Consider the following 26,767-nt stretch of genomic DNA (forward strand, 5'->3'; position numbering starts at 1 on the left):
TCTTATCTACTTCCTAGTGAGCTGGTGGGAGGTCATCTACAATATAAACTGAAGGACATGTTTTATATTAGTAAGAGTTTACCGGCATGCAAATTGCACCTCAGTACAGTATTTCAAGAATACCTTTAGAGAGGCATTCATACTATACTAGGGTAGGGTGGTGTCCATATTTTCATACCGTCATACCTTCAGAGAGGCATTCATACTATACTAGGGTAGGGTGGTGTCCATATTTTCATACCGTCATACCTTCAGAGAGGCATTCATACTATACTAGGGTAGGGTGGTGTCCATATTTTCATACCGTCATACCTTCAGAGAGGCATTCATACCATACTAGGGTAGGGTGGTGTCCATATTTTCATACCGTCATACCTTCAGAGAGGCATTCATACTATACTAGGGTAGGGTGGTGTCCATATTTTCATACCGTCATACCTTCAGAGAGGCATTCATACCATACTAGGGTAGGGTGGTGTCCATATTTTCATACCGTCATACCTTCAGAGAGGCATTCATACCATACTAGGGTAGGGAGGTGTCCATATTTTCATACCGTCATACCTTCAGAGAGGCATTCATACCATACTAGGGTAGGGTGGTGTCCATATTTTCATACCGTCATACCTTCAGAGAGGCATTCATACCATACTAGGGTAGGGTGGTGTCCATATTTTCATACCGTCATACCTTCAGAGAGGCATTCATACCATACTAGGGTAGGGCGGTGTTCATATTTTCATACCGTCATACCTTCAGAGAAGCATTCATACTATACTAGGGTAGGGTGGTGTCCATATTTTCATACCGTCATACCTTCAGAGAGGCATTCATACCATACTAGGGTCGGGCGGTGTTCATATTTTCATACCGTCATACCTTCAGAGAAGCATTCATACCATACTAGGGTAGGGCGGTGTTCATATTTTCATACCGTCATACCTTCAGAGAAGCATTCATACTATACTAGGGTCGGGCGGTGTCCATATTTTCATACCGTCATACCTTCAGAGAAGCATTCATACTATACTAGGGTAGGGCGGTGTTCATATTTTCATACCGTCATACCTTCAGAGAGGCATTCATACCATACTAGGGTCGGGCGGTGTTCATATTTTCATACCGTCATACCTTCAGAGAAGCATTCATACCATACTAGGGTAGGGCGGTGTTCATATTTTCATACCGTCATACCTTCAGAGAAGCATTCATACTATACTAGGGTAGGGCGGTGTCCATATTTTCATACCGTCATACCTTCAGAGAAGCATTCATACTATACTAGGGTAGGGCGGTGTTCATATTTTCATACCGTCATACCTTCAGAGAAGCATTCATACTATACTAGGGTCGGGCGGTGTCCATATTTTCATACCGTCATACCTTCAGAGAAGCATTCATACCATACTAGGGTCGGGCGGTGTCCATATTTTCATACCGTCATACCTTCAGAGAAGCATTCATACTATACTAGGGTCGGGCGGTGTCCATATTTTCATACCGTCATACCTTCAGAGAAGCATTCATACTATACTAGGGTCGGGCGGTGTCCATATTTTCATACCGTCATACCTTCAGAGAAGCATTCATACTATACTAGGGTCGGGCGGTGTCCATATTTTCATACCGTCATACCTTCAGAGAGGCATTCATACTATACTAGGGTCGGGCGGTGTCCATATTTTCATACCGTCATACCTTCAGAGAAGCATTCATACTATACTAGGGTAGGGTGGTGTCCATATTTTCATACCGTCATACCTTCTTTCTTTTGTGCTGTTGTCTGTGCCCAATAATGTTTGTAACATGTTTTTTGCTGCTAACATGTTGTGCTGCTGCCATGTGGTGTTGCTACCATGCTGTGTTGTCATGTGTTTCTGCCATGCCATGTTGTTGTCTTTGGTCTCACTTTATGTAGTGTTGTGGTGTCTCTCTTGTCGTGATGTGTGTTTTGTCCTATATACACTACCGTTCAAAAGTTTGGGGTCACTTAGAAATGTTCTTGTTTTTGAAAGAAAAGCACATTTTTTTCCATTAAAATAACATCAAATTAATCAGAAATACAGGGTAGACCTTGTTAATGTTGTAAATGACTATTGTAGCTGGAAACTGAAGATTTTGTATGGAATATCTACATAGGCATACAGAGGCCCATTATCAGCAACCATCACTCCTGTGTTCCAATGGCACATTGTGTTAGGTAATCCAAGTTTATAATTTTAAAAGGCTAATTGATCATTAGAAACCCTTTTGCAATTATGTTAGCACAGCTGAAAAGTGTTGTTCTGATTAAAGAAGCAATAAAACTGTCCTTCTTTAGACTAGTTGAGTATCTGGAGCATCAGCATTTGTGGATTCGATTACAGGCTCAAAATGTCCACAAACAAATACCTTTCTTCTGAAACTCGTCAGTCAATTCTTGTTCGGAGAAATGAAGGCTATTCCATGCGAGAAATTGCCAAGAATAGGAAGATCTCGTACAATGCTGTGTACTACTCCCTTCACAGAACAGCGCAAACTGGCCCTAACCAGAATAGAAAGAGGATTGGGAGGCCCCGGTGCACAACTGAGCAAGAGGACAAGTGCATTAGAGTGTCTAGTTTGAGAAACAGATGCCTCACAAGTACTCAGCTGGCAGCTTCATTAAATAGTACCCACAAAACACCAGTCTCAACGTCAACAGTGAAGAGGCAACTCCAGGATGCTGCAAAGAAAAAGCCAAATCTCAGACTGGCCAATAAAAATATTAAGATGTGCAGAAGAACACAGACACTGGACAGAGGAACTCTGTCTAGAAGGCCAGTGTCCTGGAGTCGCCTCTTCACTATTGACTTTGAGACTGGTGTTTTGCAGGTACTATTTAATAAAGCTGCCAGTTGAGGACATGTGAGGCGTCTGTTTCTCAAACTTTAATCAGCACAACTGTTTTCAAAAGTGTTTTCTAATGATCAATTTGCCTTTTAAAATGATAAACTTGGATTAGCTAACACAACGTGCCATTGGAACACAGGAGTGATGGTTGCTGATAATGGGCGCCTATGTAGATATTGGATTAAAAATCAGCTGATTCCAGCTACAATAGTCATTTACAACATTAACAATGTCTACACTGTATTTTGGATCAATTTGATGTTTTAATGGACTAAAAACGTGCTTTTCTTTCAAAAACAAGGACATTTCTGAGTAACCTCAAACTTTTGATGGTAGTGTATATATTTTTTAATCCCCCAACAATGCAGGAGGCCTTTTGCCTTTTGGTAGGCCATCATTGTAAATAAGATTTTTTTTTAAACTGACTTGCCTAGTTAAATAAAGGTTAAATATATATATTTTTAAATATGTACAGTTTCTTTACCATACATACCAGGGTATATGGTATTACCAGAAGTGCACAAATAAATATATGTATTTATTCTTATTTGTGATGCACAAAACAATTTAGGCAACAGGGATCTTGGTCCAGGAGGGGATTGACTGTCTCTGCTGTAACCAAGAAGCTTGGTCTTGACATCTAGCCTCTTAGCTAGCAAGTTAGCCAACCAAATGCATAGCTTGAGCCCTAAACAGGAAATAATTTATTTGACACATCTTAGATTTCTTATAGATATACTTAACTTAAGCAGTGGCTGTAGTCCCCAACCCTCCCAATACATGTTTTATTTTATTTTTAACAGTATTGAAAAGCATACTGTCTGCATTTTGAAATACCCCGGTATACGGTATAAGTGGTATATCGCCCAAGCCTGTACAGAGTGCATTCTCTATTGCAGACTTTTTCACCGGACACACAAGTTACAGCCACACAGACATACAGTTGCATCAATACAGAGAAGGCTGTTCAGGGATAAACAAGTGCTTGTGGATTGTTGCCTCTCCACAAAGGCCCATCTGTCTGCATGCTTAACTGCATAATGAATGAAGCCTGTGACTCCAATAACTTTCAGGGAGAGACAGTAATACTGCCTCATCACTTTGGCTTGCCAGAAAAGTCACATTATTTGAAAGTGCAGTAGTAATTGGATTGGTACGATCATTTGACATTGATTTATGCTGTGGAGACACACGATAGTTGATGATCAACTCAAAGATTGTGCAGAGCTAAAAATAAAATGGCATTCTTGACACTCTTTATTTACTAGAGTACTGATTGCTGAACTTGAATGTAATGTATAATGTGGCCTGCATCCGGCACTGATTATCTTACTGTTAGGTATTTGTGCTGAATTGGAATTTTTGCTCAGGTATCAAACTCAGTGTATGGTAGTTTACCCCCAGATGAAGTGGTGTAAATAGACAAAAGGGCTACTCTGTTGTCACGGTCGCTGGAATAATTATCAGACCAAACTGCAGTGCGATATGGTTTCCACATAATAGTTATTAGAAAAGAAACAAAACAACAAACAAACAAACAAACAAACAAACAAACAAACAAACAAACAAACAGTGACTACAGAGGTGCTACGTGCACTAACTCAAAACAATATCCCATAAACACAGGTGGAAAAAATTCTACTTAAATATGATCCCCAATTAGAGACAACGATAGCCAGCTGCCTCTAATTGTGAATCATACCAAACACCAACATAGAAAAACTAAACTTGAACCCCACATAGAAAATAATAACTAGAAAACCCCCCCAGTCACGCCCTGACCTACTATACCATAGAAAAACAAAGGCTCTCTATGGTCAGGGCATGACAGTTGTAGAATAAATGTTCAGTAAGTAGCTTCTCTCCATCATATGTAATTTTGGTAGAATTGCATCATCAAGCTATTTCTGTCTCAGCCCTATCTCCACAAATGGAAACACATTTAGAAAAGAAATGCTGTGCGCTTGCCGTGTGTAATTTCTGCATTGCCTAATCAAACAACAGTGTCAAAGCCAATAAAAATTGTACCCTTCAATTAAAGGTTATTCTAATGGCCTACATCTAATTAGTAGAGCTCTTGTTCATTTTGGGGACTTGAATTACCGCTATCTTCCCTCCCTCTATCCCCAACACTGGGTGTAGTCCGTGCTTATTATCCATACAAACGCTTGAACAAGTAAACCAACAACACTGTTTGAAATTCAAATTCAAATGCTCACAGACTCAAACAAGCTCCTTTTCTTCTAATAACTTGATTGCTTTCAGAATTGGGCCACAGCCAATAATAAAGAAGTTTACATTTGATCTCATGGATTCTTTTTAATTCCATAAATCATTGATGTTTACACATAATCCAGAATGTTTAATTTTTGATTCTGTTAAAAGGTCCATTTTGAAAAGGTTTCTTTGAACTGATGTCATGCTGGCTACAATACTTGTTTTGGTACTGTTCAAAAGGGCAAAGCATCGTCTGTAACTGCAGGCCAAAATTCACAGCATTCCTCCTCTTCACAGATTGAAAAGAACCACTGAGGGTACAGACACTTTAAATAAACCACAGCGGAGGTGCAAAACGAGGAATCGGGAATATACGGGAATAATTGTGCAATTGTTCATGGTTTCTAAGAGGCGAGGGCACACTTCTGGCATGCGTGACCAATTTTCAATCGTCTGTCACCGCTGCAGCTGCTGGTTCACAGTCCCCCGTTTTTCATGAGTGTTTTAAAAAGTGCTCCCTGCCATTCATGTGAATCAGTGTCAGCTTTTTCTGGGGCGTTTCTCCCAGCTCTGCTCGTTTTGCCACTGGATAGCCTACGTGCTGAGAGGGAAAACGAGAGAATGATAGAAATTAATGGAAAGAAAGGAGGAAAAACTGTCTGTCATTTGTTCTGGGAAAGGCTCACAGTCACTGGAAGTATGGAATGTGTGTGTTGTAGTAGTAGTAGCCGGGCATCTCCAGGGATGGTACTAGTTATAGGAGACCTCTATGAAGGCTCTTGCAGGCCGCCATATAAAGAGCCTTTAATACATACCTTATGACATGAAAAAGCTTTGATCCCGCATGCTGAATACAGGATACTCATGAGGTCAAGGCTTTCTCTTTCTGTTGGCTAGTGATACCACCTTTCAATCCGGTAGCTAGTTAGTATTACTATACACTATATTAATATTTCCCTTTTATTCCATTTGTTTACTGTAGCTCTTTTATTCAGATCAGAAAGAGGAATCTCAGGTTTGCTGGTTTGTTCTGTAAAATAGGTCAGTCTTTGTTCTTTTGTCGAGGCAGAGTTGGATCTCAATGACAACACTACAAAGCCGATGAAGACTCAGGTTTCTCTCCTGGGTACAGACCAGCATCAGGATCTGCAGTGAGACTGCTAGTGTCAGGTTCCCCTCATAGATGCTGGTTGCTTCTGATACAGGATTTAGTCCAAGCGAGGGTTTGATGCACCTACTTACTCATTGACAGCAGTTTGATTATAGGTCCACTGCTGTAGGACTTCCTGATGCCAGATCTCACACAACTCATCTTAGTTCAGCTCAGCTCTGGAGCCATTACACTACATTATATTCAGCAGGCGGTCGGGTCTCATCTTCCTAAAGAGATGTTCAATAGCCCAGGGTGGAACTAGGGTTAACACAGTCTGTTTGAAAACAGAAAAGACTACTACACTACAACTCAGGGACCAACAACATTAAGCTTACAGCTCTTTTAGACATGTGTGGTGCTGATTGACAGCTTTGTCTGAGGGTTGTTAGAGAGAGAAACACGTTGTTAACACAGTAAGCTGCTTGGAAATATGTGACCAGACATTTCATGGTTGTTAGGTGTGCAAGGTGAAAACCGTTATTTTTCAGCCAAATTTTAGTATTTTATTAGGTTCTCCATTAGCTGTTGCGAAAGCAGCAGCTACTCTTCCTGGAGTCCACACAAAACATGAAACATGACATAATAAAGAGCATTAATAGACAGAACAACTCAAGGACAGAACGACATATATTTTAGAAACGGCACACATAACCTGTGTGTAAGTTGACTATGTAAACAATTTGGAATTTTCAACACATAAATGTTTCTTATAAAAGGAAGAAGTGATGCAGTTAATAAAGTTAACCAAGAGAGACTGGCATGCATAGTATTTATATCAGCCCTCTGATCACAATAAAGAGACGTGCTGCTCCATTATGGGCCAGCTGCAGCTTAACAAGGTCTTTCTTTTCCGCATTTGACCACGTGACTGGACAATAATAAAGATTAAACAAAACTAGAGCCTGCAGGACTTGCTTTTTTGGAGAAGGTTGGAGTCAAAACAGCATAGCATCTCTTTATTATGGACAGACCTCTCTCTCTCTCAATTGAATCTATATATTTTGAATTCTTTAAGGAGTCACATGTGAGGCCATGTGCTAAGCAGAGTGAGTAAGGTAGTGATGTAAACAACTGAAGATTTCAAGACTAAAAGTGGTGAAAGTAGTAGTAGAAATACACTTTATCTAGACCTTGGCCTATATCCCAATCTGACTTTGGTGCAGGTCATGTTGTTCTTCACATTACTGTCTAAGGTAAACACACACTATATCAAATAAATCTAAGTTTATTTGTCACATGCACAGGATACAGAAGGTGTAAACGGTACAGTGAAGTGGTAACTTGCATAGTAGCAATATCAAAAATAGACTACATGACCAAAAGTATGTGGACACCTGCTCGTCAAACATCTCCTTCCAAAATCATGGGCATTAATATGGAGTTGGTTTCCCCTTTGCTGCTATAACAGCCTCCACTCTTCTGGGAAGGCTTTCCACTAGATGTTGGAACATTGCTGCGGAGACTTGCTTCCATTCAGTCACAAGAGTATTAGTGAGGTCGGATTGGTCTGCTACATGGCAGACCAATCCGAACTCATCTCTCAGCATGTCCAGTTCATCCATTATCTCAGCCAATCACCACTAGCGGGACACTTCCTTTATTTTTCCATGGCTAAACCAACTGGGCTTGAAATTCTTATGCTTTGAAGTAATGACGTGCGCCTTACGCCTAGTCTCTTGAAACGGGTCACATTTTGTCAAACACTATTTTTTCCAACAGTTTGCTAAGAGCAGGCAACAAGCTGATAGGTCTGCTGTTAGAACCAGTGAAGGCCACTTTACCACTCTTGGGTAGCGGAATTACTTTGGCTTCCCTCCAGACCTGAGGGCAAACACCTTCCTCCAGACTCAGATTAAATACATGACAGATAAGAGTGGGCATAGAGTCAGATACCATCCTCAGGAGCTTTCCTTCTAAGTTGTCAATGCCAGGTTTGTCATTATTGATCGATAACAATCATTTCTCCACCTCTCCCACACTAACTTTACAAAATATTCACTTACAAAGCTATTGGCAGCAATTTGAGGGAAAACATGCTCGGTTAAAAAAATAAGAAACTGTGAGTGTTAATGAGATTTCGCTGCCATCCGTAACCTATTTCACAGTTGGAAAATAATCCTTGGCACAAATATCATAACAGAATTATTATAAACCCATAATAAGATAAAGTATTAAATGTCTCTTTTGCACTTTTTTAAAATCCCTTTTGAATAAATCCACAGAATGATTTGGGGTGGTGTAAAACAGCAAATACATGAACTCTTCTCAGATGGTTTCAGAGACGTTTGTGGAGCACGTGTCAGCAAAGATAGAAAACATAGTGCAGGAAGGGTTGATTGAATCCCTCCCCATACCTTGATCTGTTGGAGATGATGACCCTGTTATGACTGATTGACTCTTGCCAACTTTATGTTTTGTGTTTTGATACACAGAGATCCGTAACCAGCTGGTGGAGCAGTTCAAATGCCTGGAGCAGCAGTCCGAGTCTCGTATCCAGCTGCTGCAGGACCTGCAGGACTTCTTCCGCCGCAAGGCTGAGATCCAGCTGGAGTACTCCCGCAGCCTGGAGAAACTGGCCGAGCGATTCTCCAACAAGATCCGCAGCTCCAGAGAACACCACCAGTTCAAGTGAGTTTCCCTCCCTGCAGAGATGAGACGACAACATGGCGAGAGACCACCTAGCTTCAAACTGAGACAAACATTTCAACTGCATCTGAGGCAGCGAGGGAGAGAGTGTGTGTGCGGGCGTGTGTTTGTGGGTCTACTTGTCTTGCAAACACGTGTCTACTCTATGTTTGTGTGTGTGCTTGGGTGAATTTATTTTTGAATTGCCTGAGAGCGTGTGCACTTATTGAGTACACATGAAGTTACCCTGAACAAAAATTAAACGCAACATGCAACAATTTAATTTCATGTAAGGAAATCAGTCAATTAAAATAAATTCATTAGGCCCTTATCTATGGATTTCACTTGACTGGGAATACAGATATGCATCTGTTGGTCACAGATACCTTTAAAAAAAGTAGGAGCGTGGATCAGAAACCCAGTCAGTATCTGGTGTGACCACCATTTCCCTCAGGCAGCGTGACACATCTCCTTCACATAGAGATGATCAGCCTGTTGATTGTGGCCTGTGGAATGTTGTCCCACTCCTCTTCAATGGCTGTGCGAAGTTGCTGGCTATTGGAGGGAACTGGAACATGCTGTCATACACGTTGACCCAGAGCATACCAAACATGCTCAATGGGTGACATGCACAGGAGGTTGGCGGGACCTTAATTGGGGCTTGTAGTAATGGCTGGAGCGGAATAGGGGAATGGTATCAAATACATCAAACACATGGTTTGATGCCTTTCTATTTACTCCGTTCCAGACATTATTATGAGCTGTCTTCCCCTCAGCAGCCTCCACAGGTGACATGTCTGGTTAGTGTGCAGACCATGGAAGAACTGGGACATTTTCAGCTTCCAGGAATTGTGTACAGATCCTTTCAACATGGGGCAGAGCATTATCGTGCTGAAACATGAGGTGATTGTGGCGGATGAATGACACGACAATGGGCCTCAGGATCTCGTCATTAAAATAGCCATCGATAAAATGCGATAGTGTTCATTTTCCGTAGCTCATGCCTGCCCATACCATAAGGCCACTGCCGTCATGGGGTACACTGTTCACAACGTTAACATCAGCAAACTGCTTGCACACACGCTGTCTGCCATATGCCCGGTACAGTTGAAACAGATTCATCTGTGAAGAGCACACTTCTCCAGCGTGCCAGTGGCCATCGAAAGTGAGCATTTTCCCACTGAAGTCGGTTACAACCCTGAACTGCAGTCAGGTCAAGACCCTGGTGAGAATGACGAGCACGCAGATGAGCTTCCATGAGACGGTTTCTGCCAGTTTGTGCAGTAATTCTATAGTGTCATCAGCTGTCCAGGTGGCTTGTCTCAGACGATCCTGCAGGTGAAGAAGCCGGATGTGGAGGTCCTAGACTGGTGTGGTTCAACATGGTCTGTGGTGTGTTAGGTCAGTTGGACGTACTGCCAAATTCTCTAAAATTACATTGGAGGTGGCTTATGGTAGAGAAATTAGCATTAAATTATCTGCCAACAGTTCTGGTGGACATTCCTGCAGTCAGCATTCCAATTGCACGCTCCCTCAAAACTTGAGACATCTGTATTGTGTGACAAAACTGCACAATTTAGAGTGGCCTTTTATTTTCTCCAGCACAAGGTGCACCTGTGTAATTATAATGCTATTTAATCAGCTTCTTGATATGCCACACCTGTCAGGTGGATGGATTATCTTGTCAAATGAGAAATGGTCACTAACAGGATGTAAACAAATTTGTGCAAACATTTTTGAGAAATATGCTTATTTAAAAAAAATATATACTTTTTTTTAGGGGTAGATCAGCTTTAATATTGCAGATAGATTATGGATTCCATCAATATTATTGTCTGCATCACTTCCAATCCCCCATATATTTTGGGGTAAATATATACAGTTCCAGTCAAAAGTTTGGTCACACCTACTCATTCCAGGGTTTTTTGATAAAGAAAATATATATTTTCTGCATTGTAGAATAATAGTGAAGACATCAGAACTATAAAATAACACAAATGGAATCATGTAGTAACCAAAAAAGTGTTAAACAAATCAAAAAATATTTTTGAGATTTGAGATTCTTCAAAGTAGCCACCCTTTGCCTTGATGACTGCTTTGCACACTCTTGGCATTCTCTCAACCAGCATCATGAGGTAGTCACCTGGAATGCATTTAAATTAACAGGTGTTAAAAGGTAATTTGTGGAATTTCTTTCCTTCTTATTGTGTTTGAGCCAATCGGTTGTGTTGTGACATGGTGGGGTGGTATACAGAAGATAGCCCTATTTGGTAAAAGACCAAGTCCATATTATGGCAGGAACTGTCCAAATTAGCAAAGAGAAATGACAGTCCATCATTATTTTAAGACATGAAGGTCAGTCAATCCAGAACATTTCAAGAACTTTGAAAGTTTCTTCAAGTGCAGTCACAAAAACCATCAAATGCTATGATGAAACTGGCTCTCATTAGGACCACTACAAGAATATAATACCTGGAGTTACCTCTGCTGTAGAGGATAAGTTCATTAGAGTTAACTGCACCTCAGATTGCAGCCCAAATAAATTCTTCACAGAGTTCAAGTAACAGACAAATCTCAACATCAACTGTTCAGAGGAGACTGTGAAATCAGGCCTTCATGGTCAAATTGCTGTAAAGAAACCACTACTTAAGGACAACAATAATAAGAAGAGACTTGCTTGGGTCAAGAAACACGAGCAATGGATATTAGACCGGTGGAAATCTGTCCTTTGGTCTGATGAGTCCAAATTTGAAACTTTTGGTTCCAACTGCTGTGTCTTTGTCAGACTCAGAGCAGGTGAACAGATGATCTCCGCGTGTGTGGTTCTCACCGTGAAGCAGGGAGGAGGAGGTGTGATGGTGTTGGGGTGCTTTGCTGGTGACACTGTCTGTTATTTATTTAGAATTCAAGCCACACTTAACCAGCATGGCTACCATAGATTTCTGCAGCAATATACCATCCCATCTGGTTTGTGCTTAGTGGGAATATCATTTGTATTTCAATAGGACAATGACCCAAAACACACATCCAGGCTGTGTAAGGGCTATTTGACCAATAAGGAGAGTGATGGAGTGCTGCATCAGATGACCTGGCCTCCACAATTTCCCGACCTCAACCCAATTAAGATGGATTGGGAAGAGTTGGAAGGCAGAGTGAAGGAAAAGCAGCCAACGAGTGCTCAGCATATGTGGGAACTCCTTTAAGATTGTTGTAAAAGCATTCCAGGTGAAGCTGGTTGAGAGAATGCCAAGAGTGTGCAAAGCTGTCGTCAAGGGAAAGGGTGGCTACTTTGAAGAATCTCGAATATAAAAAACCTTTAGATTTGTTTAACACTTCTTTGGTTACTACATGATTCCATATGTGTTATTTCATAGTTTTGATGTCTTCACTATTATTCTACAATGTAGAAAGAAGTAAATAAAAAAATAAAGAAAACCCTTGATTATATACAGTGCATTCAGAGGTCCATATTATTACATATTATTATACATACTGCTGCAGAGTTCAAGTAACAGACACATCTCAACATCAACTGTTCACAGGAGACTGTGTGAATCAGGCCAACCTTTTTATTGGAGTAAACAAAACGTAGACTTCTACTTCCAGCTTATATATACTATAAATATTATACATAGACAGTATATTTTACAATAGTTATCTTTTGTTTGTTTTTAGTCCCACCCTTCAGCTCCACTCAACTCCTCGAATCTCTGAACAACATCCAGTTTTTATTTCTATTTGCCATATTTTTCATTACATTTTTATTTCACCTTTATTTAACCAGGTAGGCATGTTGAGAACAAGTTCTCATTTACAACTGCGACCTGGCCAAGATAAAGCAAAGCAGTTCGACACATACAACAACACAGAGTTACACATGGAATAAACAAACATACAATCAATAATACAGTAGAAAATGTCTATATACAGTGTGTGCAAATGAGGTAAGATATGGGAGGTAAGGCAATAAATAGGCCATAGTGGCGAAGTAATTACAATATAGCAATTAAACACTGGAGTAATAGATGTGCGGAAGATGTGCAAGAAGAGATACTGGGGTGCAAAGGAGCAAAATAAATAAATAAATACAGTTTTGGGATGAGGTAGTTGGATGGGCTATTTACAGATGGGCTATGTACAGGTGCAGTGATCTGTGAGCTGCTCTGACAGCTGGTGGTTAAAGTTAAATCAGCTTCAGTGATTTTTGCAGTTCGTTCCCGTCATTGGCAGCAGAGAACTAGAAGGAAAGGCAGCCAAAGGAGGAATTTGCTATGGGGTGACCAGTGAAATATACCTGCTGGAGCGCGTGCTACAGGTGGGTGCTGCTATGGTGACCAGTGAGCTGAGATAAGTCGGGGATTTACCTAGCAAATACTTATAGATGACCTGTGGCCAGTGGGTTTGGCGACGAGTACGAAGCGAGGGGCAGCCAATGAGAGCGCACAGGTTGCAGTGGTGGGTAGTATATGGGGCTTTGGTGACAAAACGGATGGCACTGTGATAGACTGCATCCAATTTTTTGAGTAGAGTGTTGAAGGCTATTTTGTAAATGACATCGCCGAAGTCGAGAATTAGTAGGACAGTCAGTTTTACAAAGGTATGTTTGGCAGAATGAGTGAAGGATGCTTTGTTGCGAAATAGGAAGCCGATTCTAGATTTAATTTTGGATTGGAGATGTTTAATGTGAGTCTGGAAGGAGAATTTACAGTCTAGTCAGACACCTAGGTATTTGTAGTTGTCCACATATTCTAAGTCAGAACCGTCCAGAGTAGTGATGCTGGACGGGCGGGCAGGTGCGGGCAGTGATCAATTGAAGAGCATGCATTTAGTTTTACTTGCATTTAAGAGCAGTTGGAGGCCACGGAAGGAGAGTTGTATGGCATTGAAGCTTGTCCAAGAAGGGCCAGAAGTATACAGAATGGTGTCGTCTGCGTAGAGGTGAATCAGAGAATCACCAGCAGCAAGAGCGACATCATTGATGTATACAGAGAAGAGAGTCGGCCTGAGAATTGAACCCTGTGGCACCCCCATAGAGACTGACAATACTTATTTTCCACCATAATTTGCAAATAAATTCATTAAAAATCCTACAATGTGATTTTCTGGATTTCTTTTCTCATTTTGTCTGTCATAGTTGAAGTGTACCTATGATGAAAATTACAGGCCTCTCTCATATTTTTAAATGGGAGAACTTGCACAATTGGTGGCTGACTAAATATTTTTTTGCCCCACTGTATATTGGTTACTAACTTCCCTGAAAAGTTGCATATCACGGGGGCTATTCGATGCTAATGTAGAACGCCACAGGATGTTTTTGTGCTGGTCAAGGGCAGTCAGGTCTTTTCAACTCTGCTGTGATTTCACAGAAATTCTGAACCTTTCTATTCTCATAAATTCTACAGATTGTAAATTAAAGATAAACATTTTTTTTGCTAAGAGTTTTATATTATTCATTGATTTGACTATGACTTTTTAAATCACCCAGCAGTGCTATTTGCAGAGTTAGCTCCAGGTAAATGTTGCAATTCTTCAGCCATTCCTGAACCTGGTACCAAAAACAAGCTACATATAGACATTACCAAAACAAATGATTTAATGCTTCTGTCTCTTCTCAGCAAAATTTGCAGAGCTGGGATGTTTGTATCCCCCATATATATAACATTCTATAAGTTGCAAGAGGTTTGTATAATCATTTAAATATAAAAACTCAACATTTTGAATACAGCATAGTTTTGTATATCAGTTCATGGAAACGGTACATCGAAAATCGCTTCCCAACTATTTTGCTGTCTATATGGCACAGCTGTCATTTCTTTTGCTCCTTAAATGAAACTGGTATACTTTTTTATTTATTACAATTTTCTTTAACCAATTTTGGTTTTTTAATGCAGGGCTGACAGACAAGTTCCATACTTTCTTTCTTTTACATACTTTTTATATTTTTATTAGCTGCATGTGTGACATAACTACACTAGTCGTATTTATGATATAATTTACAAAGATTATACAGTTTGTTTTCCTAGAAATATATATTTTATAATCAATTAGCATATTTGATTTGAACCAACTTTCTATGGCTGTTTTAAAAATAGCAATATTTTGGGGATTTTTTCATTTTCAAATAACCAAAAGTGAAAGGTTGTAATCTGAATAAAGGGGAAAAGGCCATTTTTGAACAGGGGGTGAGACATTCTTAGTAATATGCTTGAGAACCTGTTTGGACTTAAGTATAGCTTTTGTATGCCTGAAGCCTTCAGTGAGAGATCTATGCTTTCATATTGAATAATTTCTTGCCTCCGATTTCATATTAATTATATAAATAGGCCCGTTGAATTTTGTCTGGCTTACCTTTCCAAGTAAAATTAAATATTTTTTGCTCATATCATTTAGAAAACAAGTCGCTAGGTGTAGTCAAGGCCCTAAGCAAATATGTAAACTGGGATATTGTAACGCCCTGAACATAGAGAGCCTTCTATTCTCTATGGTGGTTAGGTCAGGGTGTGACTAGGGTGGGTTATCTAGGTTATTGTAAGTCTGTTGGCCTGGAATGGTTCCCAATCAGAGACTGTTTATCATGGTCTCTGATTGGGGTTCATATTTAGGCAGCCATTTCTCCCACTGTGTTTTGTGGGATCTTGTTTGCGTGTAGTGGCCTGTGAGCACTCCATGACTTCACGTTTTTTTTCTATTGTTTTTGTGAGTTTCATTTCAATAAAACATGTGGAACTCCATGTACGCTGTGCCTTGGTCCGCCATTCATTATAACGATCGTGACAGATATGACTAAAGAGTTCATCAGGGTGATTTTTCCACAAATAGACATGTATTTTCCTTTCCATGGTAGCAAGATCTTATCTATTTTCTATTAAAATGTATTGTAGTGAGACCATTTCATTCAGGATATGAATACGGCCATGTAAAAGTTGTATTTTTTGTGATCCAATACATAATGTAGTAAGTTCACTTATCATAATTTGGTTGTAATCTGGAGAAGTTAGAAAAATTATTTAGATCCTCTATGAGGCTGTGGAGGGATCCTTATTGTGTATTTAAAAGACAAAACATGAATCAGTGTACAATGACCTTTGTTTTTAAGCCTTCGATTTCTAGCCCCTTGATATTATTGATGGATCTGATTTGAATAGCTAACATTTCGATGGCCATAATAAATAGATATGTGTCATGGTAGTCATAAAGAGGAGACCAAGGCGCAGCATTGTAAGCGTACATACAGTATATCACAAAAGTGAGTACACCCCTCACATTTTTGGAAATATTTGAGTATATCTTTTCATGTGATAACACAAAAGAAATGACACTTTGCTACAATGTAAAGTAGTGAGTGTACCCCTCAAAATAACTCAACACACAGCCATTAATGTCTAAACCGCTGGGAACAAAAGTGAGTACACCCCAAGTGAAAATGTCCAAATTGGGCCCAAAGTGTCAATATATTGCGTGGCCACCATATTTTCCAGCACTGCCTTAACCCTCTTGGGCATGGAGTTCACCAGAGCTTCACAGGTTGCCACTGGAGTCCTCTTCCACTCCTCCATGACAACATCACAGAGCTGGTGGACTCCTCCACCTTCCATTTGAGGATGCCCCACAGATGCTCAATTTTATTTATTTTACTAGGCAAGTCAGTAAAGAACAAATTCTTATTTTCAATGACGGCCTAGTGGGTTAACTGCCTGTTCAGGGGCAGAACGACAGGTTTTGTACCTTGTCAGCTCGGGGATTTGAACTTGCAACCTTTCGGTTACTAGTCCAATGCTCTAACCACTAGGCTACACTGCCGCCCCAGGTTTAGGTCTGGAGATATGCTTGGCCAGTCCATCACCTTTACCCTCAGCTTCTTTAGCAAGGCAGTGGTCGTCTTGGAGGTGTGTTTGGGGTCGTTATCATGTTGGAATATTGCCCTGCGGCCCAGTCTCCGAAGGGAGGGGATCATGCTCTGCTTCAGTAAGTCACAGTACATGTTGGCATTCATGATTCACTCAATGAACTGTAGCTCCCCAGTGCCGTCAACAATCATGCAGCCCTAGACCATGACACTCCCACCACCATGCTTGACTGTAGGCAAGACACACTTGTCTTTGTACTCCTCACCTGGTTGCCACCACACACGCTTGACACCATCTGAACCAAATAAGTTTATCTTGGTCTCATCAGACCACAGGACATGGTTCCAGTAATCCATGTCCTTAGTCTGCTTGTCTTCAGCAAACTGTTTGCGGGCTTTCTTGTGCATCATCTTTAGAAGAAGCTTCCTTCTGGGACGACAGCCATGCAGACCAATTTGATGCAGTGTACAGCGTATGGTCTGAGCACTGACAGGCTGACCCCCCACCCCTTCAACCTCTGCAGCAATGCTGGCAGCACTCATATGTCTATTTCCCAAAGACAACCTCTGGATATGACGCTGAGCACGTGCACTCAACTTCTTTGGTCGCCCATGGCGAGGCCTGTTCTTAGTGGAACCTGTCCAGTTAAACCGCTGTATGGTCTTAGCCACCGTGCTGCAGCTCAGGTTCAGGGTCTTGGCAATCTTCTTATAGCCCAGACCATCTTTATGTTGAGCAACAATTCTTTTTGTCAGATCCTCAGAGAGTTCTTTGCCATGAGGTGCCATGTTGAACTTCCAGTGACCAGTCAGTGTGAGGGAGTGTGAGAGCGATGACACCAAATTTAACACACCTGCTCCCCATTCACACCTGAGTCCTTGTAACACTAATGAGTCACATGACACCGGGGAGGGGAAATGGCTAATTGGGCCCAATTTGGACATTTTCACTTAGGGGTGTACTCACTTTTGTTGCCAGCTGTTTAGACATTAATGGCTGTGTGTTGAGTTATTTTGAAGGGACAGCAAATTTACACTGTTACACAAGCTGTGCAGTGACAGTGTTGTCACATGAAAAGATATACTCAAATATTTCCAAAAATGTGAGGGGTGCACTCACTTTTGTGATATACTGTACTTCTTTAATTAAAGAAAGAACACTGAACAAACTAATCAAAACAACAAAATGAACTGTGAAGCTAATATGGCTAGTGCAGACAGGCAACTAAACGTAGAATAAGAACGCACAAACTACCCAAGGAATATGGCTACCTAAATATGGTCCCCAATCAGAGACAACGATAAACAGCTGCCTAGGCAACCATAGACAAACACCTAGACTTACAAAATCCCCTAGACGTACAAAAAACCCTAGACAATACAAAAACTAAACAAACCACCCTCATCACACCCTGACCTAACCAAAATAATAAAGAAAACAAAGATAACTAAGGTCAGGGCGTGACAATATGACGATAGAGGTCAACCATGTTTTACTCCTCTTGACAGTTTAATACCTTCTGAGAAGTAGACATTATTTACTATTTTACACCTAGGGTTACTATGCATAACCTTAACCCCATTGTATGACATATTCTGCAAAATTGAAATATTCCAGTCGTACTTTATCAAAAGCCTTTTCAAAGTCAGCTATGAATACCAGGCCTGGTTTCCCAGATTTTTCATAGTGTTCTATTGTTTCCAGTATTTGTCTTAAATTAAGATGAAAAATAATCCAACCATACCTTTTTAATTCTTAGCTTTTTGTGCATATGGAACATTTCTGGGATCTTTTATTTCAGCTCATGAAACACGGGACCAGCACTTCACATGTTGTGTTTATATTTTTATTCAGTACACATCCATTCGTGCCAAGTTTTTATTCCCAGATCTTATACTACTCCATCCTGTCTCTTTCTCGCCGTAATCTTTCCAAAACCGACTCCTGCTGCGTTTTAGGTTCACTCTCTGATTGGATAGCCTTAGGATATAAACATCCTTCTTAGAATATGCAAGCAAAAAAGATTTTTCCTCTTTATTCCTTAGAAATCTCAAACCATCCAAAGGAGATAAAAAAGGAATTTAATTCTGGATGAAACCTCCATTTTAATTGGCACTCCAGAATCTCCACATATAATGCTCCTCTTCCTGTAGTTCTGGGCTGAGGGAGTCACAGCCAGCCAGGCCTTCACCAGTATTATCCTATAGGGTCCAGGCACGGCCGCGGCCATGCATGCTAAAACAATGGGCCTTGTTTCCCATTACATCAATGGATAACTTGATTATGCTCTGCCATGGTGGGCTGCCAGTGATAGATTTGCAGCTTGCTAGCCAGACCCAGCCTTCACACTGCAGCATTTGATTACAGTGCAGTCGTATGCTGCAAAATGTACTCCTCATTCTCTATCTATACAGTATGAACTGTACTCCCAACTTTTGAATATAATAGCAAGCTACACTTTCACACATTCTAAAGGTGAGCTAGGTTAATATGATAACAGTGATCATAACAGTAGTTATGAAGCTTTGCATGTCAGTGCAGACAATAGAGTAGAGGGTGTGTTTCAGAGGGCTTTGTATCATCCATTGAGTTCAGGCCATGTGGAATTGGATGGGGATTTGACTCAGTAATTGAGGCCAGCTGTTCTAGAGGAGGCAGCCTGCACCAGGGTCCCCAAGGCTAGGCAGGCAGTAAACAGGCCTGTACTGCTGCAGACACTTTGGCTTAGCCAACACACTTGCACTGACTGTACAGTAGATCTTCTAGTAGACCAATCCAAACAGTTGTTGAAGAGCAGGCAGCAGCCACACAGTTCTTACCAGACTCTGCATCTCCTCTCCCTCTGCCACCTCAATGCCTTCGCCAAGCCTGCCTCAACCAATGTACTCCCTCATAGGGCTGCAGTGTAAAGCATCCATCTACAAGTCTGTAGCCGCAGAGTCTTTGGCTGTGTGTAGTTATCACACGGGATATTTGTGTGATTACACACACTTCTTTATGAGGGCCACATCTGACTCTACGGATAGCTACTTTATTAAGGTCAACATTTACTTTCTATGCCTGTGATATGTGGGTGTCCCAGCTAGTTATCTTAAAATGTATTCACTAAGTGTAATTCACTCTGGATATGAGTGTCTGCTAAATGACTCAAATGTAAAACGGCTAGTAATTTGTTCATTTGGACTCCATTAAGCCAACCAAATTCAACCATAAAATTGTTTGGCCAATTAGCATTGACAGTGGCCTTGTTAAAGACCCTCACGTCGTAAGTAAACTCTGGGCCCAACGTCTACTGTATATACAGTTGCAGTATTTATCACCCACGTATGTAATATGGATACTTGTCTTTTACCCTGTTCTTACTGTCTCATTAGTTTTAACACAAACAAGCTCCAACTCTCAGTTTTTGGCTCTCTGTGGATATGTCTGAGTTGTGAGGTCACCCCAGCAGCCCAGCTCTCTGTGGAAGGAGAGGTCATGAACAGCATAACCCCTCCGCTGCCTAGCAACTCATGTATGGCAGTCCGCTGCCTCTGCTCTGCACTGCACAACACTATGGGAAATGAAAAGTGCACAGTTAAAGACTCTGGTTGGCCTGGCCAGGGCAGACGTCCACATTGAGCTGCTGGGTCGCTGCCCCTGTCCTGTTGGTTTAACCCACACTGTACAAACACGGCTTTATGAGCCGAGTTTATGATAGCAGTCACTGATACAATGCCCAACACCACTGTAGTTTACAGCTGCTCTGCCATGAGGCTGTCTGTCTGCTGGGTCTCATCTTGGCTCGTCTACATTAACAAATCATGCAGCTCTAGTATCTCTCGTTAGACTGATTAAGATGAGGGTGAAGTATCCCATCACTCCCCCTCTGATTGGACCACATGAAAGGAGAAGCTGAGGACATGAGTATGCAAGAAATCCCTGCAGACTCAGACCTACACTCTTTGAAAAAGGGTTCCAAAAGTATTCATAAGCTGTCCCCATAGGGTACCCCGTTTTGGTTCCAGATAGAACCCTTTTTGGATCTGTGGAAAGGGTTCTACATGGGAAAAAAAGTGTTATTCAAAGGGATCTTCAACGGGGACAGCCGAAGAACACTTTTAGGTTCTAGATAGCACCTTTATTTCTAAGAGTGTACTGCTCCAGCCTACCTGGGTCTCTGCTTGAGATCTGTCAGTCTGGTCCCAGTCAACCCACCCAGCACACACCAAAACACCAACCACCAGAAGTCTATTTGCTATTCCATTAAATGGTGGCCTCACTGTCAGAGAGTGGGCGAGGGCTTGTCTCTGCCTTTTAGGTGGTGCTTTTCTTTTTCATCTTTTTGCATATAGCTAGATCTACACAACAGATGACATGGGATTTGGACTCATCTTGACATTAGACCACTTAGAGATCAAATCAACTTTGATTGTGGAGTGAACTATCACTTTAAACCATTGTGTTTGTGGGGCTTCGGGCACTTCCTATTGCTCATTAAATGGTCTTCAGTGTCTATGAGACAGACAAAAGACATTGATTGAGGAAACATTTCAGGATGAATCATTAAATGGGGATTTTAATCACACCCTATTAAATTACAATGGCTGAATATGGTCAGTTAAAACAGGGATTAGAAATAATCAACAGCAAGCTATTAGAAAGCAGCTCATGTAATATTGAAAGGAAACATAACCTGTCTGAGAGTGATAAGATAAAGCTTCCAATAACATCCAATCCTGTGTGTTATTGTGTGACCGTGTGTGTGCCTGTGTGTTTGACCGTGTGTGTGCCTGCCTGCGTATGTGTGTTAGTGTATGTGCTGTGTGTATGTGTGTCCGTCTGTGTGGGTGTAAGAGGTCATCATTAATGGTTGCCCTGGTATCGCGCTGAGCCAGACTGAAAGACTGACTATACATGATTTTTCATTATAAATAAGAACTGTACTGTTTCGTACTAAAAACCAAACCATCCTGCAATGTATTATGTAGCTACATACTATATGGGTTACAGCCCATAACTCTATGTTCTATTGATTGCCTTTGACATTTAATCTCATTTCTAATTTCTTAATTGGTCCAAATACCGACCCCTTCAGCAATGTAAAATGTATCCTATGTTTTTATGGATGTTATTTGATAAAAGGATTTCAGACAACTCAATCAGCAAGGAAGCCTGATTACGCTTTAGTCTGAACGGCTGAAAGTTCATGTATTCATGATCATGTGCCAGTGATTCCTTCACTAATTATTCATAAGCTTATGAGGGCATCAACTTCCCAGTGACTCCCAGAAGAATGCTATGTGTTATGCATGGGGTTGCTAGGTTGGCGTACTTGCCTTTGGGTCAGAGGCAGTCCCAGGGCTGCCAATCTGCATTCCCCCAAATGGCTTAGAATGAATATTCCTTAGTATAGACTCCAGTATGTTCTGTACATCATATTCTGTCTATACAGATAGTATTGAACCAGTGCATTTCTAACCTCCGGACATAAATAAGAACCATACGTCCTCTGATCTATGTGCCCACCAGTCCTACCCAGCACACTGACTGTACAGCCCCTCATCATCTGTACAGTGCCCATCACTGAGTCTTTTCCCGTGGTGTAGTGGGGTCAGAGCAGGACAGGGGTTCAATGTTAAACTATGTCCCTGTCAGAGAAAGGCTAGGTGTGTTCAGAGCAAACATCAAACTCCTCTCCAAGGGAAAGTGGGAGAGGCCTGTAGTCCCATATCCCTTAGGTTTACAGCTGGATGAGGAAAATATCAGCAGCACCAGGTAGGGTATATGATTGTGTGTGTTTGTGTGTGTGTGTTTGTGTGTGTGTGTTTCAGGCCCTGCCAAACACTCCAACCCCCCCACAACCACCACCACCATCACCACCACCACATTGCTCTGGCCAAGTCTGCAGCTGCTTGCTATCAAATGTTGGCACTGCCTTCCTTCCCCAAAAAGAGGTTCTGCTGAGATAAGCAGTGCAGAGTGGGTTAAAAGCTCTTCAAAGTGCTCTAAATTCTGGTTTACGTCCCAAATGGCACCCTATTCCCTATATAGTGCACTACTTTTGACCAGAGTTAGCCAGACTTAGCCCTGGTCAAAAGTAGCGCACTAGATAGGGAATAGGGTGCCATTTGGGACGCAGCCCTGGTGTGATGAATAATGCGTACTTCCTTGTGGAAGTCCTCTGAAAGGTCCTATGTGTTCTATACATCCGTGACTAAAGAGTGAGCCTTCTTCTACACATCACTTCAACTTGTTACGGGTATAGACTACATTATGGAGACAGCTTATCAGTTATTCAAAGACGCACATACACGCACACACACACACGCACACATGCACACGCACACACACACACATGGTGAGCATGCTGGTGAAAGACAGAGCAGTGTCCTAACACAGTGGTTCCCAAATTGAACTCACTCAGTCATTAAACCTACTCTTGAAAGTTGTAATAGTATAATGCACAAGGTGCAATTTTGAAATTGGGTAGTGCATCATCAGTTCCTCTTGTCATGTCAGTCATTCCTTGGAGAGCTATTTATAATTTGTCAGAAATGTCCAGATCAACTAGCCCATGTCAGCTACCATTTTATTGTTTAGGTTTTTCAGCCCGTAGATATTGTTGTCATTTTTTTGTCACATAAATATCACATTAATAGACATTAGACATGGCAGAATGTATAGAATTGCATGAAAATTAGCTTTAAAACTGCAAAATGTTCTTTGCACCCCATGACAATATGTGTAGAATTGCAGAAAATAAGCATTAAACCTGCTAAATTCTTTCCACCATTAAGAGGGGTGTGAACAGTTTGTGTCATGAACAGTGCTTCTGACCATAGAAATAGACGTTGTGCGTGTGCACGCAGGGGGGTTGCGGGATGTTCTCCAATGCGGTAAGGGGCGCCTTGAAAAGTTTAGGAACCATTGTCCTAACAGTTGAGCCTGATGCTGTAGAGGCTCTCCTCCCCTCTCCTCTCCTCTCCTCTCCTTTCTCCCCTCTTCTCTCCTCTTCCCCCTCGTCTCCTCCCCTCTCCTCTCCTTTCTCCCCTCTCCCCTCTCCTCTCTTCTCTCCCCTCTTCTCTCCTCTTCCCCCTCGTCTCCTCCCCTCTCCTCTCCTCCCCTCCTCTCCCTCTCCTCTCCTCCTCTCCTCTCCTCTCCTCTTCTCTTCTCTTCTCTCCCCTTACCCCTCACTCATATTGAGTCTCAGGGAGCTCATCCTCCACCCTCTCCATGTTTATGATACCGAACTCCATATTGACTGGGGGGACAGAAGGAACCCTGGGAAAACTGAATCTTTTGAAGCCTTGTATTACCCTGCAGTAAGGCTGCTGACTGACACTCAACCATCCAGAGAGACAGGAAGGAGAGCTGGTTGCTGCCGACCTGGAGACACAGGGAGGAGTTATAGTGTAAGGTGTGAGGTCTGAGGATGAGGAGTTCCATTATGACTTATACTAGGGCTGTGACCTCAGTCTGTGACCTGAGACCTTCAGTACTATAAAACCAGGGCCACTGTGGGCTGCTTCTACAGTATCACTGGTTGAAAATATTCAGCTCCCTCCCTCTTGGAGAAGAGATGTGCCCTGCTGCAGCCACACAGGTATAATTACTTGCCTTCTGCTCCAACTTCCTGTGAAATGAGGATGGGGAGAAGAGAGCCTACTTGCTTTTGTCTATTTCCTCAGGAAAAGGGTTTAACCCAGGGCCCAGAGAAACAGTGACAGGACTGGCCAGATTCTCAGATGTCTCTTTTCGGATGCTCTACTTATAGTTATGGTCTAGTGGTGTAGGTGGGTTTTTGCAGCGTTGGCAGTTTCAATGGTGCATTGCAAGTCACAATGAATAGCCTGCTAAGGTATTGTATGTATGTAGCTCAAACCTCTGTACTTGTTCTAGTGAATAATAATAAGGCTGAGGCTGTGGACCCAGATGCCCAAATACCTCACAGCCCTTTGAACACACAGTTGCTTTGTCACAGAGCGTTGTAACTCCCTCTCCCTCTCTCCCAGGCAACAGCCTACTGGCCCTGAGCTGCTGTCACGCTAAACCGCTGACTTTATTTTAATAATCAGGGAAAACACGGATTTTACGGGCAGATTCATATTTTATCAGCGATTACAGGGGCTTGGAGATGCCTGCTCAGCGTTTCTGCCTAGCCGAGCGGAGGAGGAGTGCAATACTACAGACAGGGAGCCCTGTAAATAGAGCCTTGTTGTTTGGATGGCTAGGGACTTGCTTTGGCAATGTTAACATGTGTTTCCCATGCCAATAAAGCCCTTGAATTGAATTGAGAGGGAGTGAGAGAGACTGGGAGTGGGGAGAGAGAGAGACTGGGAGTGGGGAGAGAGAGAGACTGGGAGTGGGGAGAGAGAGAGACTGGGAGTGGGGAGAAAAAGAGACTAGGAGTGGGGAGAGAGAGACTGGGAGTGGGGAGAGAAAGAGAGACTGGGAGTGGGAGTGGGGAGAGAGAGAGACTGGGAGTGGGGAGAGAGAGAGACTGGGAGTGGGGAGAGAGAGAGACTGGGAGTGGGGAGAAAAAGAGACTAGGAGTGGGGAGAGAGAGAGACTGGGAGTGGGGAGAGAAAGAGAGACTGGGAGTGGGAGTGGGGAGAGAGAGAGACTGGGAGTGGAGAGAGAGAGAGACTGGGAGTGGGGAGAGAGAGAGAGACTGGGAGTGGGGAGAGATAGAGAGAGACTGGGAGTGGGGAAAGAGAGAGACTGGGAGTGGGGAGAGAGAGAGAGAGACTGGGAGTGGGGAGAGATAGAGAGACTGGGAGTGGGGAAAGAGAGAGACTGGGAGTGGGGAAAGAGAGAGACTGGGAGTGGGGAAAGAGAGAGACTGGGAGTGGGGAGAGAGAGAGAGACTGGGAGTGGGGAAAGAAAGAGACTGGGAGTGGGAGTGGGGAGAGAGAGAGAAAATTGAGTGGGAGTGGGGAGAGAGAGAGAGACTGGGAGTGGGGAGAGAGAGAGAGACTGGGAGTGGGGAGAGAGAGAGACTGGGAGTGGGGAGAGAAAGAGACTGGGAGTGGGGAGAGAGAGAGACGGAGTGGGGAGAGAGAGCGAGACTGGGAGTGGGGACAGAAAGAGACTGGGAGTGGGGAGTGAGAGAGACTGGGAGTGGGGAGAAAGAGAGAGACTGGGAGTGGGGAGAGAGAGAGAGAGACTGGGAGTGGAGAAAGAGAGAGAGAGACTGGGAGTGGGGAGAGAGAGAGACGGGGAGTGGGGAGAGAGAGACTGGGAGTGGAGAGAGACAGACTGGGAGTGGGGAGAGAGAGACTGGGAGTGGGTAGAGAGAGACTGGGAATGGAGAGAGAGAGACTGGGATTGGGGAGAGAAAGAGACTGGGAGTGGGGAGTGAGAGAGACTGGGAGTGGGGAGAGAGAGAGACTGGGAGTGGGGAGAGAGAGAGACTGGGAGTGGGGAGAGAGAGAGGCTGGGAGTGGGGAGAGAGAGCGAGAGACTGGGAGTGGGGAGAGAGAGAGACTGGGAGTGTGGAGAGAGAGAGACTGGGAGTGGGGAGAGAAAGAGACTGGGAGTGGGGAGAGAGGGAGAGACTGGGAGTGGGGAGAGAAAGAGACTGGGAGTGGGGAGAGAGAGAGAGACTGGGAGTGGGGAGAGAGAGAGAGACTGGGAGTGGGAGTGGGGAGAGAGAGACTGGGAGTGGGGAGAGAAAGAGACTGGGAGTGGGGAGAGAAAGAGACTGGGAGTGGGGAGAGAGAGAGACTGGGAGTGGGGAGAGAGAGAGACGGAGTGGGGAGAGAGAGCGAGACTGGGAGTGGGGAGAGAAAGAGACTGGGAGTGGGGAGTGAGAGAGACTGGGAGGGGGAGAAAGAGAGAGACTGGGAGTGGGGAGAGAGAGAGAGACTGGGAGTAGGGAAAGAGAGAGACTGGGAGTGGAGAAAGAGAGAGAGAGACTGGGAGTGGGGAGATAGAGACTGGGAGTGGGGAGAGAGAGAGACTGGGAGTGGGGAGAGAGAGAGACTGGGAGTGGGGAGAGAGAGACTGGGAGTGGAGAGAGACAGACTGGGAGTGAGAGAGAGACTGGGGGTGGGGAGAGAGAGACTGGGAA

At 42.8% G+C, this 26,767-nt stretch overlaps 1 protein-coding gene across 2 annotated transcripts in view; it reads left to right on the forward strand.

Annotated features, from left to right (window-relative positions):
* Positions 1-26,767, forward strand: part of LOC135541892 (SLIT-ROBO Rho GTPase-activating protein 3-like) — a 116,318-nt gene that overhangs the window by 29,638 nt on the left and 59,913 nt on the right. For both annotated transcript variants that reach the window (XM_064968375.1, XM_064968376.1), the window contains exon 2: positions 8,674-8,869. In XM_064968375.1, coding sequence (XP_064824447.1) covers positions 8,674-8,869 — 196 coding nt within the window. The remainder of the gene's footprint in view (positions 1-8,673; positions 8,870-26,767) is intronic.

Source organism: Oncorhynchus masou, chromosome 6 (genome assembly GCF_036934945.1).
Source record: "Oncorhynchus masou masou isolate Uvic2021 chromosome 6, UVic_Omas_1.1, whole genome shotgun sequence".
NCBI classification, from domain to species: Eukaryota; Metazoa; Chordata; class Actinopteri; order Salmoniformes; family Salmonidae; genus Oncorhynchus; species Oncorhynchus masou.